Here is a 15,622-nt window from a genome sequence, read left to right as displayed (position 1 = left end):
TTTGCCATAGTTGCCCTTTTGGGTCTGCTGCTACATCCAACTTATAGTGGATGCATTGTAAAAATACTTGCCTGATTTAACAGAAAACCCATCAAATAAAAAACAGAAATCAAAACAAATATTCTTATTGTTGTTGTCCTATCTTTGTAAGCATGTAATTCATGCTCTGTTTGCTCTGTCTCTGTTACAAGAGTTAATTCACTCCACTAGATAACAGCAGGTACTAGGAAATAATACATGTGCCTCTGTAACATTCCATCACAATAGATCTGAAATGTAGATGTCCCAGCTGTGCACTCGCCATGTGCCCTTCCATTCACATTCAGTCTATTTTGTGACCACAAACACCTTCAAGGTTTCATTGAATATACTGGCCTCTGTGTGGACTACAAGCTCAAACTACTGTAGGTGTTCTTGGAAAGCTGAGATCCTCAGCTTTATGAAATATAACATTTCATTATGAAGGTTTGTTTATTATACATTTTTCTACTTGACTGCATATTTTGCTCTGGAGATCTGAAGCAGTGATGAGAGCAGACATGAGATGTTTGTTGTTGTCTTGCAGCAATCATATTCCACTGTGTGCTCTTGATAATCATTTGAACTGTTGTGTAATGGCAACAAAATAAACTGCAGTCACATTTTTTAAAACAAGAGCTTTCATTTGATTTATGACGTGTCTATTTTAGTGTTATGTGAAACAGTTACTGTATGTCCATATGTATCGTATCTCACAAAAGTGTGTACAACCCTAACATTTCTGTAAATATTTGATTATATCTTTTCATGTGACAACACTTTGCTACAATGTAAAGTAGTGAGTGTACAGCTTGTATAACAGTGTCAATTTGCTGTCCCCTCAAAATAACTCAACACACAGCCATTAATGTCTAAATCGCTGGCAACAAAAGTGAGTACACCCCTAAGTGAAAATGTCCAAATGTTGCCAGCTCAAGTTCTGTTCTCTTTTTCCCCACTCTTTTTTGCTTGGCTTAAAGTTGTATGTATGTAAATACTTATTATGGGTTAATTTTTCTCCCATTATTCTTTATAATAAATTAATGATACTTTACCTTATATTAAACTCGTTGGTGTGATTTGTTTCCCAGTACATGCACAGTGTTTTAAATGTTGCACCCTAATTTCCCTAGACCTAAAAGGGTTTGTAACAGACCTGATTTGACTTCTGTGTAAAATGTTTTTGTTTTCCTCCTTTGGCATCAAAATCTTAATGTTCTCTCTTTGCATTGTGAAACAAACAATTGAAAGCCAGCGCAGAAGCATTTTACCAATCAGAAATTAACATAATACAGTAATGGCCAGCATTATCAAATCATATGAAATGTAAAAAAACAAACATACAGAATATTTACACATGCTACCTATACAGACCCATGTGTTCCAATCCCAAAACACAATCACATACTATATATTATATTTTTCATATACTGTATATACTACAACCACTACAAACCCATGCACATTTGAACATCATTTCCTTTGCATATTCCTGTGTAAAAACATATACATACAGTATATTATTCATCCTATCCTGTAATTCTGTGTCTTCCTGCTGAATTTAGGTATGTACTGGAAGCTTCCGTTCAGAGGCCAAACTTGTATGTGTGTTGTGAGCACATCTGCAATGATGTGATGTCAGATGGTAATGGTACTTTGAGATACAATTACCATATTTATGTACCATACAGTATTTACAGGTTGCTTTGAAGTACTTCAATGAATACCATGGTACTGCCATGGTCATTTCACATGTGGTTACCAGATTCATTTACAATTTAATTTATATTGTGCTTCAATATATGATTTACTTATAGCTTAACATGGTGCCCACAGGTAATGGTACATGTCTAAAAAAACATGGTTATGACATTTTGATGGTAAATTTTACCTGCAGTGCCGTTCACAAGCTGCACATGTGTTGAACTTAATAAAGACTTTCTTCATCACTGGCAAACAATTGGATGCATTTGCAAGGTTGGATTCCATTGATTGTAGAGCCACCGCAAGCAGCGTTATCATTGTTTTCCATATTTTAAAATATCCTGTGAGTTTGGCAAGTGAGAGCGTGCACCAAATGATTCAGCAGTGAATGCGTGAGCTTTCTGAGTCATTCAGGTTGAATCACAAACTGATTCAGACCCCTTTGCGATTACATGTGACCAATTCATTGTAAAGAACCAACTCAAATGAGCGTTTCATTTGTGAGTCTGACATCTTAAGTTCTGATTCAAAACTGCCGAATGTAAACACCATTGCACGCAAGATTGTCAACACTATGCCACTCACTAATCCAAAATATAGCTTTGCTACTGAAAAGATACACGATTTAAAAACTAGCAAAGCTACCACCTCGCTACTCAGAAATGTAGTTAAGCTAATAGCTTTTCTATTTGTAGCAAAGCTACTGCCATGACTGGATTTTAGGAGTGAATGCACTGAGCAGCATAGGAAAGCTATAGCATGCTCTCTTGCTCCCTGTTTAGTGAATGACTTAACCTCCAGTGTGCTGTCTGTCTGCACTGGTCTCAGCACAGTTATAGGAGAGCTATAGCATGCTCCCTTGCTCCCTATTTAGTGAATGACTTAACCTCCAGTGTGCTGTCTGTCTGCACTGGTCTCAGCACAGTTATAGGAGAGCTATAGCATGCTCCCTTGCTCCCTATTTAGTGAATGACTTAACCTCCAGTGTGCTGTCTGTCTGCACTGGTCTCAGCACAGTTATAGAGAGCTATAGCATGCTCCCTTGCTCCCTATTTAGTGAATGACTTAACCTCCAGTGTGCTGTCTGTCTGCACTGGTCTCAGCACAGTTATAGAGAGCTATAGCATGCTCCCTTGCTCCCTATTTAGTGAATGACTTAACCTCCAGTGTACTGTCTGTCTGCACTGGTCTCAGAACAGTTACAGAGAGCTATAGCATGCTCCCTTGCTCCCTATTTAGTGAATGACTTAACCTCCAGTGTACTGTCTGTCTGCACTGGTCTCAGAACAGTTACAGAGAGCTATAGCATGCTCCCTTGCTCCCTATTTAGTGAATGACTTAACCTCCAGTGTACTGTCTGTCTGCACTGGTCTCAGCACAGTTTGAAATGCACCTTATTTTCATCCTAACTCCATATAAAGACTCTGAAAGCAACATTTACCAGCTTTTGGATGATTATTGGATGATAATGTACAGTGAATATATGATTTGTAAGGAGAAATAGCCCTATAGTCCACGTCAGTGGTCATTGTTGCAAAAAAATTATGACATTGATGACATTTTCAAAATGGCATATTTGATGAAATTAAGAGAATAGTCGTTTGAATCAAACCGTTTTTAATGTAAAAGCCTTAATGAGGTTTCTTACCAGTTGAAGTTTTGCTGGTGTTTCTCCCAAAGACAAACTCTGCTGTGATCGTCACCATGGTGTTTTGTCACATGGCTCGTTGTGTCGCTCCAGAAATCCCTGCCACAGCCCGTTAATTACACCCAAGAGTCAGAAAACTTGGTATGGTATGCCTAGTCTCTAAACTCCCTTTCATAGCTGCCCCACTCTCAAATTTCTCTGCCACTGCTCCCCCAGTCTCATATGTTGTGCCCAATAGACAAAAAGTTCTGTTAGGGCTAAGTTCCCTGTCATGGCTGCCCCACCACTTCCCCATAGGTTCCTGCCACGGGCTACCTCAGCCCCCGACAGATTCAACAGTTTAGAGCAAAGCTGTTGAATCAATGATTCTCTGAATCCTTTGTCACATCAATAACACACTTTTATTGCCACCTTTTGGTGTAAATGTACATCTGTTAATGCACCTGTTGATGTAAACTTGGATGAATGTGGAAAGCCACAGTGGAGTGATGCGTCCCAGTGCAAATGCTGATTCTCGATATCAGCACTCTTGGAACGCCACCTGTCAATTTAGATTAAAGGAACTGAAATAGTTTGTATTTCGTTAGGTGAGCACTGTATTAAACTTCCTATTCATTGTACTCTGAACCACGTTCAGTGCTCAGATTCTCGCTTGAAGAGGATGATGGCAGGGGAGAGGAGCTTGCCCCTACACCAGGATGGGACCTAAACTGGTGAAAGACAGCTGTGCAGATATTAAAAAGCAGAGGCTGGATTATTATTGGATGAGATCCCTGAATTTAATGAATAATGGAGGGTGTCTCATCTCACTCCCTAGCTCCCTATGTCATGAATCAGTATATTGTGAACACAAATTTGTTGGTGAATTCAAATGCATGAAACTTCTAGCATTTTATGTTATTTTTTCCAGGTGGCAAACACAAATTCTCAAACTGTATTAGAAGACTGCTTTTAAATGTCATCAATTTCTGACCATTAATCCACATTTATAATCATTATAGAGCAACCCCCATCACTTTTATTCAATCATTTTAAAAACACAGACAGAAAGACTTTAAAGGGATACTTTATTGTTCTCATCATAAATGGTAATAACATAGAACATAACTTTTTTCTTTGTAATTGTTAAAAACTAGATTGCTTTGGCAATTTTGTAACGAAACACAGTAATGCCAGTTCATTGTTTGAAAAAGGGGCTCCAAGAAAGCAAACTTGCTGTGAAAGAAGGCTATAGTGAGATATATTACCACTATAACCCAAGGGATCTGCACTGAAAATAAAAGATAAGCCAAGCCACACAAACCTAAAACAACAAACAGTGACACAATACATACCAGTGAAATCAGGTATACAAGTTACTGAGTTATTGTTATATTTAATTTTTTTGCCAGATGCAGATGTACAAATCATGTTTGAATTCATCCATTTGAAACTTCACTGTAAAAAGTGGTTGCATGCAGTTTTATCTTAGGGCTCTTTATTTTCTGATATGGGCCTTAACAACCATTTGTTGGTGTAACCTAATGTATTCAGGTTGATTTATATATATATATATATATATATATATATATATATATATATATATATATATATATATATTTTTTTTTTATTATTTTATTTTTACTTGTTAATATAGATGTTACCACAAGAAGCTAATTTGTTTAAGCTACCCGACAAAACATTTTACAGTGTACTATATGTACTGTAAGAGAAATTGTACATCTGAATCCATGAATTGATGTACTATTTTCTCCTCTCAGACTCCCAGGAGTTTCTTTGCCATATAGCCAGGCATACTGTAGAGGAACAGTGCCAAAATGGCAAGAACCAGCAGTGCCAACACAATTTTGATGACCAGCCACTTGTATTGCTTGCAGATGAGATAGTGGATTGCCTTTAGCGGGCTAAGGAACCACAGGAATGTAGTGTCGGGACGGCTGGTGGGACAAAACCATTGAACAAGCTTTTAAAAATGTGTTTTAAATACTTTTGAACATAGACAACTTCCCAAGCAATTGCTGCAAGGGGGGCTTTTCAGAGCTCGAGCCCCTCCATTAAGGACAGCACGGTAGAACCGTTTACCGTTATGCACTCCAGAACCATATGAACAAGTGAACTCATAGAATTGACTTCAGTGTCTACAGTTCATGGAAACAGCATATTCACTCAGAGACTATCAATAACGTTTTCACAGTATATGAACAGGACACATATAGTGGCAATTAATGCATTGTTTGAAGAGCTGTTGAATAAATTAAAATGCATACTAGTTTTTAATGATTTATTAGAAGCATCGCAAGCACACAATAACATACTTCTCAATGAAGACATATAACACCCATGCGAACAATTGGAACACCCCAAAAACATATTAATGTTAGTACATAGTAGTTAAGGCCACCTAATATAAAGTGTGACCAGGTTCGTGAATTGCTTCTGTTCAAATTAGATATCAGTATATTTGCAGGCAGTATTTGATAGAAGTTTTATTGATATTTGCTATTTGATATTAAGACTGAGTTGAAGAGAGACAAGGAATGTAACACGCAAAAACTTTAAACATCATGAGCTCCTGGGTCACGGCTGTACTATTTAAATGACGTTGTTGCATGACAGTCAATGGCACGTCATTACAAAACTAACTAGGATTGGTCATTTACAAGTCACAGACAGCTCCTTCAGATGTAAGCAGGCGATTATCTGCACTGGCTTTAGAAACGAATCGGTCAAACGGGAAAATCTATCAGCAGATGCCTATAATTTTATAATATCTAATATCGGCTGCTGCGATATATTGGTTGACCACTTATCAAGACTATTGTCTAACTCTAAAAATGGTTCTTTCTTTTTATCTTTCTTTCATCAAAGAATTATTACAAATGTTTTTCAACTATAATAAAATAAAAAACTGTAAGTGGCAAAGGACTGAAAGACAAACAAGAACACATAAATGTTAGAGTAGTTAATGTTGCTCTTACTTTGGTTTCTCGAGGGGGTCTGGTTCATTCCGTCCTTCACCAACAGGACTCTTCTCGGCCTCCTCACCCGTCAGCAGTTGCAGCTCTGCTTCTACTTTCCCCTGAACAAATGAAAAAACCCACGTGTTACATTCAGTGGGTTGGGGTTTGGCTAGTTATACCTTGTTGGTAGATGTCATAAGTACGCCATTCTGTGTGCAAAAAGCTTCTTTCTCCTTTGATGGCTATTCAAAAGTAGCTGTATATTCAACAAACAAAATATTTTTTGCGAGCAACACAAACAAATTATATTGTTGTGCAGTTTTCACCACGATCAATTTCTCAGTGGGCTCTTAACAGTTTCAAATATTCCCCTCTTTGTGGTAAGTTTACACTCTCCAGAGGAGTCACAACTCTGCTATATTCACCCGCAGTTACCAGCTCCATATAATATTTGTTTTTTGTTTCAAACCCCTAGACATTTTTGCTTTATTATGTTCATTGGAATTCATTTAAAATAAAATTATATTTGTAACTGCATTTTGTGTGGAACACCCTTTATGAGCTAGCTGTAACATAAATTGGGGGCTCGTCCAGGATCTGCCAGCAGTAATTCACAAATTGGTTGCTCCACCATGGCGTCAGGCTGTTCCTGATTGTGCACCTAATAAAATCCTTGTGCTGCTTGTCAGATGTGAGATGTTGCGACTCTAGGCCAGTCCACACTCCCCACCAGCCACCAGAAAAACTCCTAGTGCTTGAGAACTGCAAGAGTTCCTTTCATTTGTGCTTTTCAGTTATAATGACTGATTCTGTGCTCTAAGCAGTTTTGTTTGGAAATGTGACCTGCCATGTTAATATTATTCACTGTTTTTGTTAATGTTTGTTACTTCAAAAGTATACCTTACTGGTGACGATTTTTGGTCTTTCTCTCTGATTTAGAGTTTTTACTTGTAAGGGGGATGAGAAGTGTAGTTTAACCATGGAAAATAGTATTGATGCTTTAAGACAAGCACCGTCACTATACAAACTTTAGAGAATTGCCAAAGATCAGACTTCTTTCTAATTGCAGATTTCTATGACATACTTTTTCCTAAAGCAGGAACCAAACAGGCCATTAGTGTGGTGTTGTAGGCATTGCAAAAGTCGAAGAAACTAGTTCAGAGTTGCGGGATGTCTAAGTTGCTGCGGCTGAGGTGAACACACTGGCAGCAGCAGAGGCCTCAGTCAGGGTGCCATCTGGAGACATGGGTGTATTTTCCCATCTACTTGTGGGTCTAAGTATAGAGGACCTTAAACTGGCAGAGATTTGGCCACTTTTACTCCTGTGCAAATTGGTTGGAAAAGCACAGGATGTTTGTGCTGTGTTGTCCCTAGAAGATATCCATAATTCTTAATAAAAAATAAGTAAATAATTAATAAACAAAATCTGTTGTCAAAAATTACGCAATCATGTAAAAACTGCCAATCAGACCTTCAATGAGTTTGCCTTTGAGAAGGGAACTCTCTTTGATAAATGGTGCCAGTCCAGTAAGGCGAGTAATATAGTTTAGTTTGGTAATCTCGCATTAACATGGAGAGAAAGGGGCTGGATGTGTAAATTATGAATGGCTGATGACATAATGACATCAAGACATATTTTATACTTATAATTATTTTAGGCTAATATTGTTGTCTTTTTGTATAGTCATGCACAGCAGTACAAAAAGGAAAGGATAGGCATTGCTTTGTTGTCATTTGTGGGAAACACTTATGATAAACACTTAAACACTGCTGAATTCTCTTAGAAAATATGTAGACATGCAATTATTTGTATTTTATTTATCTCCCTTTTTCTTAGCAATTTGGAATGCCCAATCCCCAATGCACTCTAAGTCCTCGCGGTGGTGTGGTCACTCTATCCAGGTGGCGGAGGATGAATCTCAGTTGCCTCCGGATCTGAGACCATCAATCCACGCGTCTTATCATGTGACTTGTTAAGCGCGTTACCATGGAGACTTAGCGCGCATGGCGGCTTCACGCTATTCTCTGCAGCATCCACTCATAACTCACCACGCACCCAACTGAGAGCAAACCACACATTATAGTGACCACGGGGAGTGACTCTATTTGACTCTACCATCCCTAGCAACCAGGCCGATTTGGTTGCTTAGGAGACCTAGCAGACCTTCTTTCAGTTTCAGTGCGACCATCGAATATGGTTTACCCTGATTGGATTAGAAGACTGATGGATGTGACACTCATTCTTTTTCTTTTCTTTTTTCACTGGATCCATAAAGTTACTCAGAATAAAAAAACACACTTCACATGAAATTAAACACTTCTTGTAAGATTAACCTTCAGTATCTATGACAAAAAAAATAATGTAAAAACATTTTGTAAAAATATTTTCTTTTGTATATATATATATATTTTTTTTTCATTAATAAATAATGAGTTACCATGACCCTCACTTTAAAATAATGGTCCATATCATTAGTAATTCTTTCTTGTTTATGTGCTAATATTTGACTCATTACATATGGGTAACCAGAATTATTAAAAAAAGACCTTCAGCCATATCTAACATGCCTAAGTTATAATTTGTAGTGAACAGAAGAGATATCCCAGTGAATACACAGGTTGGGCACATACATCCCTATAGATCTGTAAGGTAAGAAGACTATTACACTCTACCAGACACTGTAGGCTTGATTTAGCGAGATGTTACATTCATAAATTAATTTCCACAAAGAACGTATGTGAGGCACATGTTTCTTTGAAGGTGCATATCATTATCATGTTCACAATAAAACCATAATCATTCACATTTAAGTAATTAGTAGTTATTTCAAATTAGCCACTGTTAGTTAATAGTTCTCAGTGAGGCAATTACATTTAAGCAATTATTGATAACATAACAGTGAACTACCTCATTCATGAGTTCACTATTACTTACTGATTAGTTAATTGTATTTCCATATTAGTTAATAGTAGAAACTAATGTGTTAATGTAGTGCTACTCATTTGTCCTTCATTAATTCCTGCATAGTTACCTATTAATGATGGACTATTATTATAAATTGTTACCTAATATGGAAATAAACAATATATTGCCTTCTTAAACTATAATGCCACAATAATGTAATGAATTACAATTACCTGAATTATTATATATTCAGTGGCAAGAAAAAGTATGTGAACCCTGGGAATAAGCTGGTTTTCTGCATTAATTGGTCATAAAATGTAATCTCCTCTTCATCAAAGTCACAAGTATAGGTAAACACAATGTGCTTAAGCTAACAACACACACAATTATAATTCTTCATGTCCTTATTGAACACATCCTATTAAACATTCACAGTGCTGTGGAAAATGTAAGTGAATTCTTGGATTTAATAACTGATCGATCCTCCTTTGGCAGCAAAGTGTTTAGACCTGCACAATGCAGTTTTCCCTAAATACTCTTAATGTTTCAAAGTGCAGGAGGCAGCCACTTTCAATATCATTGGTGAAAAGTTCCAATTTTGATTCAAATGCCAACACAGCCTGGTAAAGAAATAAAACGGTGTTCCTGTGTCCCTGCATCCTCATGTTTAACTGATTCAGATTCCCAGTAATGTCCACCAGGTAACAGAACTTGCACAGCCAATCCAAGTCTGTAAGCTCATGATGCACAATTCCTTTCTTCTCCAAAAAGGCCTTCACCTCTTCCAAGCATGCAGCAAAATGCGTAAGCACTCTTCCTCTTGATAACCAGCGGACGTTGCTGTGCAATAACAGGCTGGAATAGTTTTGCTCCCTGTTTCCTCCAACAGTTCCTTGTACTGACGTTTGTTCAGCGCACGGGCCACAATTAAATTCACCACTCATATCACTAATGACATTACTTCACGTAGTTCGGGCACACAAGACTGAGCACAGAGTGCCTCTAAGGCGCAATGATAGTTCAAAATGCGCCGCTTTTCTTGCTCACATAACAGAGACATAAAACCTTTGTGTTTCCCCACCATACTTGGAGCTCCGTCAGTGCACACAGACACAAGTTTGTCCAGTGGCAGTTTTTTCAGAAGCAAAATCTATAAACAATTTCAGAACATCTTCCATTTAGTTGTCTCCCCTTTAGTCTGGCCAGACTTTCTTCACGTATTTTGTCGTCAGACACATAGCGCCCAACAATACTTAGCTCTGGAATATTACAAGTGTCTGTAGACTCATCCAGTGCTAGAAAAAAAAAAATCTACCGAAGTTATATCCTTGATCTGTACCCTCTCTACCTCACGCGTCATCATGTCAGCATGGTCATGCAGAGTTCGGGCTGACAGGGGCACGTCTTTTATTTTCTGAATGATTTTCTCCTTCTTTGGGAAATCAGCAAACAGTTCAGTTGCCACACTTAACATGCATGACTTTACAAACCCTCCATCAGTGAAAGGTTTTCCTTGTTTTAAAATCTCCAATGAGCCAGCAAAGCTGGCAGCATTCAGGCTTCCAGATGAAGCCTGAAGGCTTCCACACGACTTCTTTTGGCTCTCACCCACCGGGTACGTTGCTGCAAAAGCTGCATGGTGGGTTTCGAAATGTCTCATAACATTAGATTTTTTAAATGAGGCAATACATTCTGTTCAAATTCGACACAGCAGAACACCAGAACTTTCAACAAAAGCATATGTTTCAGTCCAAACACTTTGGAATATTCGATGCGCCGCATTCTTTCTTTTCGCCATCTCTACAAACTAGTTAGCTGTTTGAAACTGAGCGCAATGGATGGAAAAACTGGAAATATATTATTGTAAACAGACTTGTTACTGACTTTGGTAGGCTGAACAACAAAATAGAGACAAATTAATTGTAATTTACTTTGCAATCCCACCCATGTTCTCTGCTGGAAACTGATATCTAGTGATGTCTCTAAGTTTTTAACAATCATATGTTGGTAAATGGTAAGACCACATGATTTTTGTCAAAGAGCCACGTGTGGCTCACTAGCCATAGGTTCCCAACCACTGCCCTAGGGGTTAGCATACTTTTTCCAACCTACACTGTGAATGTTTGAATGGAGTTTTTAATATGTACAATACAATACTTTATGTGTTATTAGTTCAAACAGATTGTCTTTATTCATTATTGTAACTTAGATGTAGATCAAACCAGGTTTGAAGACAAATTAATACATAAATGCTGGTAATTCCAAAGAGTTCACATACTTTATCTGGTTACTGTATATATTGACATTATTTAAATAAAAATATTTCTAATTATTTAATCATCATACTGTATATTGAAATATTGTTATTTGAGGGTCTTTCTCAGCAAATATTAATACAGTATATGTGATAAATTGGATCAATTAATCTGCATGACATGTAATTAATTTTCTTAAAAATGTTAATTGATTGACAGCACATAGAACACATGTTATCAACATGTGAAAGCTGCTATGAAAATGCATGGTGATCATTTGCACAGTTCAGATTTATAATGTTTTTTAATATATCTTAGGTCAAGATTTGAACCTGGGTACCCTTGCACACAAAACAAACAATATACCTCTAGATCAACACGTCTTGCACTTAAAATATAATAACTACTACATTTAGTAGTTTATTCACTACCACTGGTGACCCCTAAAAAAGGTGCAAGCTGCCCATGGATTTTACAATTTGTGGAATTTAAGTGATTGTCACTTACTGTAATTTCCATCTCGTCATTTTCATCTCGGGCCACAAACGGCCACCATCCTTTAATTCTCTTCTGTTTAAATAGGTTCACCATTGGCATGTCCTGCTCATTGAGGACCATGTCAATAGAGCACTGCTTTGCTGTCTTTGCCCCGCGAGGAAATCGATTCAGGTCTAGTTCAATTGCGCCTGAATCAAAACAAACATACAGCGGTATGTAAGAAGTTAATTAGGAAAAACGAGGCAGAAAATAAAAAAGGACATTTTATATAGAGTCTCTACGTAGTAAAAAACAACAGCACACCCAGGAAGTCATCAGCAGAGAAATGATCCGCATCCCACACTTGTAAATTCAGTCGGGCAGGAATTTTATACTCTGTCTCATCCCATGAAAACATGGACTCTTTCTTGGAGATGACGATTTTTTCTTCTGCTTGTAGATAATCAAAGGGGTAAATGAAGCGCCAGTTGAAGTTGCCCTCTCCGGTCAGCGAGCGATAGTGGACGTCTGTGTCCTGTTTGTCCTCCTGCTGGCCTTTGAGCCATCTGTTGGTCACCAATTAAACACGGATGGAGTTGGTTAACCGTATGATCATGAAAGATACCTATGGCCAAATGTTTGTGGGCACTTAAACATCCCAGTGACTTCATGAAAAATATATCATACCCTCTAACAAATATGTCACTGGACTTTTCCCCCGTGAAGATATCATCATCCTCCAGAACGACCTCATCTGTATTCCACACGATCACTCTGAGCTCAAAACTGTCAATGAGATATATATATATATATATATATATATATATATATATATATATATATATATATATATTTTTTTAAATAAATATTCTTCTGTATATCTTTAGTTTTATTTACTTTTTTATGGGGACAAACAGAAAGAAAAACCACAAACTGATGAGTCGTACTTCTTCGGCTTTCTTGGTGAAATATCCAGAGCAGGTCCGGGTGCCGCCATATCCTTTGGAAACATGTCCACCCACATCTCAATTCTCCCCTACAGTAGGAGAATCCCACCGTTAACACTCAAAAGAGTTCACTGTTCTAAGGCCTCAATCATTTATGAGATGATTTCTGACCTGCTCGATCCCGGGTTTATTAGGATTCAGGAGACGTCTCGTCTCAACATGCTCTGGAACAAGTTTGCAGCCTATCCGTGGAATATCCTCCCAGTGGTTTAGTGCCGCAAGTGCCAGATGCTCATCCGTCTGTTTCTTCAATCCTGAAATTGTATATTAATTTAGTGACCCCAAAAAGTGATTTGGACACTTTTGGACACTCAAGTCACACTTAGAAATATTTGAATTTCATAGGAAACAAAACATCAAGTGTCATCTGCACTCAAATGCTGCTAGAGCGTTTCTCCGAACTAACTTCACTTTTTGGAGTATTTTTGCTCGATGACTTTCCATAAAGTGGTCACGGCCAGGTCTAAGGGGGGTTGTGGGCATGGCCCCTCTGGATTTTCCTTGTGCCCCCCAGAACCTTCTGACTCCTCCCAACCTGGTTGGATGGCTAAACGAGAGAACCTATTGGCCACTGTAAAGGTCAAAATGCCCCAGAAGGTTTAAGCCTTGATGCTCCGAGATTTGACAGGACTCCTTGAATCTTTTAATTATTTAAAATTTAAAAAAATTAAATTTAAATTTAAACATTTCGTGATCCTACACACCCGGTCCCGTATTCGGCTAATCAAGCCTCCCGAGAGGGATAAAGGTCGACTACAGAGGATCGTGCGGGAGAGAGAGATCGTTTACGGACATGTCCGTCATATGTGTGTGTTTGTCTTTTGTTTAAGTTGTTAATTAAACCATTATTTATGTTGAAAAGCCGGTTCTCGCCTCCTCCTTTCCATTGATCCATTACACATACATAAACTTAAAAATGTTTTGTTTCAAAGGTTTGCCCCTGCTATCTTTCTTTAAAATAATGACTCTTGCGTTGATATTGTGTTTTCTAGTGGATTTTAAAAAATGCAACCTCCTGTGTATGAGCGCACCGTCAAATAGAGTATATTTTGCCAGGCTCACGCTCGACTGTACGCAGACGATTCACGTCAAAATCAAAGTATACTTTGGGCTTTAAGGTTAATCAGCAACATTTGTGGCACAATGTTGATTACCACAAAAAATAAATGTTACCTGTCCCTCGTTTATTTGCAGTAAACAAAAAATCTCAAATCTGGTTTAAAGTGAGGCCCTTAGAATAAAGGTGAATGGGGCCAATCTGTAAACATTATAATACTCATATGTGTGTTCACATGATTTAGTGTGATAAAATCACTTACTAATGCATCTGTGTAAAGTTATTTTCAATATTACAACCAGGGACTAAAAACTGATAAAGAACCAATTTGTTTCCAGAACGTAACCAAAAACAGCAACAAAGTGATTTTCAATAGTATTAAATTCTGTTAACTGGTTAATTTCATTCTGATAATTGTTTCATGAAACTAAAGGCTAAAAGCGTTTATCACAGTACATTTTTAGAAATACTCCACTTCATGTTGCCCATAAAAATTAAACATTGTTCTTGTATCCTGAAGGAAACTGCAGCATCACACATTTCTTTGTCTAATTGTCTGTTGCGGATGAAGCATTCTGTGAATGAAGATATTTTTAACAACTATGTATAATGACTAAATGTCTGTAATTTTAACAGTATATGATTGTAAAAATGCTACAGAAATAAAATGTTAATTGATTAACGAATTTTTACTGTAAAATATACAGTAAATTTTTTTAAGATATTTTAAAAGACAATACAGTAATTTCTACAATAAAATGGTTATAAAAATTAAAATAATTTCATGTATGATTAATGGTAAAAATGTACATTATGTTTAACAAGAGAGTGCGTGTACTTTTTACAGTAAATTATTGTTAAAATTACAGTAAAACAAATGTAACCAAGAGTTCCTAGAATTCCCTGCGTGAACCATAACATTTCATTATATTTTATGGGAATAGTTATGTTTCATCTTATTTTTAATATCAGTTACGTACATTTGGGTGTTCTGTTTTTATATTTATATGAACTTCATGTCATCATGTGCTCATCAGTAATTACTACAGTGATTAACAAATACTGAATAAAGTAAAAATCAGGTTTATACAGTTTCAGAAGGCTAATATCAAGTTTATGACATTTATTTACTGTAAATGGTTTTTTTTTTTGTTTTTTTCAGTGCCAGCGTGGTCATGTAAATTACAACCATATAAAACTGTAAAATGTACAGATTGTTCTGTAAAGTTGTTTACATTTTTACTGTATTTTTTACATAATTATTCTGGCAACCACAGCTGCCTATTTTTTATTTTTTTGTATAATTAACAGGATTTTTTTACAGTGTATACATGCATAACTAATCCAGATACAAGGATAATTAGTGTTAAAAAGTACATTTCTCACTGAATTATTGTTAGATTTGATGCATTAATACAGATTTGATGCTATCAGGTTTTGACTGAGAAGCAGATCTTTAATTGAAATTATATTTAACTGTTAATTAACTGTATGCTTGTTATGATTTCTGTGCTGATAAATTCACCACACAGGAAAACCTTTATTTTCTTATTTTCAGTTACTTTGGTGAGACAAGTGACTTATTATGGGC

The 15,622-nt window shown here is 36.9% G+C and overlaps 1 protein-coding gene across 1 annotated transcript in view; it reads right to left on the bottom strand.

Moving 5' to 3' along the window:
* Positions 1 to 5,126: 5,126 nt before the first annotated feature.
* Positions 5,127 to 15,622, bottom strand: part of LOC127662711 (otoferlin-like) — a 47,723-nt gene continuing 37,227 nt past the window's right edge. Inside the window, exons 35-41 of the mRNA XM_052153997.1 lie at positions 13,086 to 13,228; positions 12,915 to 13,003; positions 12,655 to 12,753; positions 12,292 to 12,533; positions 11,998 to 12,176; positions 6,349 to 6,449; positions 5,127 to 5,307 (exon numbers count right to left, since the gene is read on the bottom strand). Of these exons, the coding sequence (XP_052009957.1) occupies positions 5,127 to 5,307; positions 6,349 to 6,449; positions 11,998 to 12,176; positions 12,292 to 12,533; positions 12,655 to 12,753; positions 12,915 to 13,003; positions 13,086 to 13,228 (1,034 nt within the window). The remainder of the gene's footprint in view (positions 5,308 to 6,348; positions 6,450 to 11,997; positions 12,177 to 12,291; positions 12,534 to 12,654; positions 12,754 to 12,914; positions 13,004 to 13,085; positions 13,229 to 15,622) is intronic.

The sequence above is a fragment of the Xyrauchen texanus genome, chromosome 22 (genome assembly GCF_025860055.1).
Source record: "Xyrauchen texanus isolate HMW12.3.18 chromosome 22, RBS_HiC_50CHRs, whole genome shotgun sequence".
NCBI lineage: Eukaryota > Metazoa > Chordata > Actinopteri > Cypriniformes > Catostomidae > Xyrauchen > Xyrauchen texanus.
Note: the sequence above shows the minus strand (reverse complement) of the source record. Positions and strands in the feature narration are given on the sequence as shown.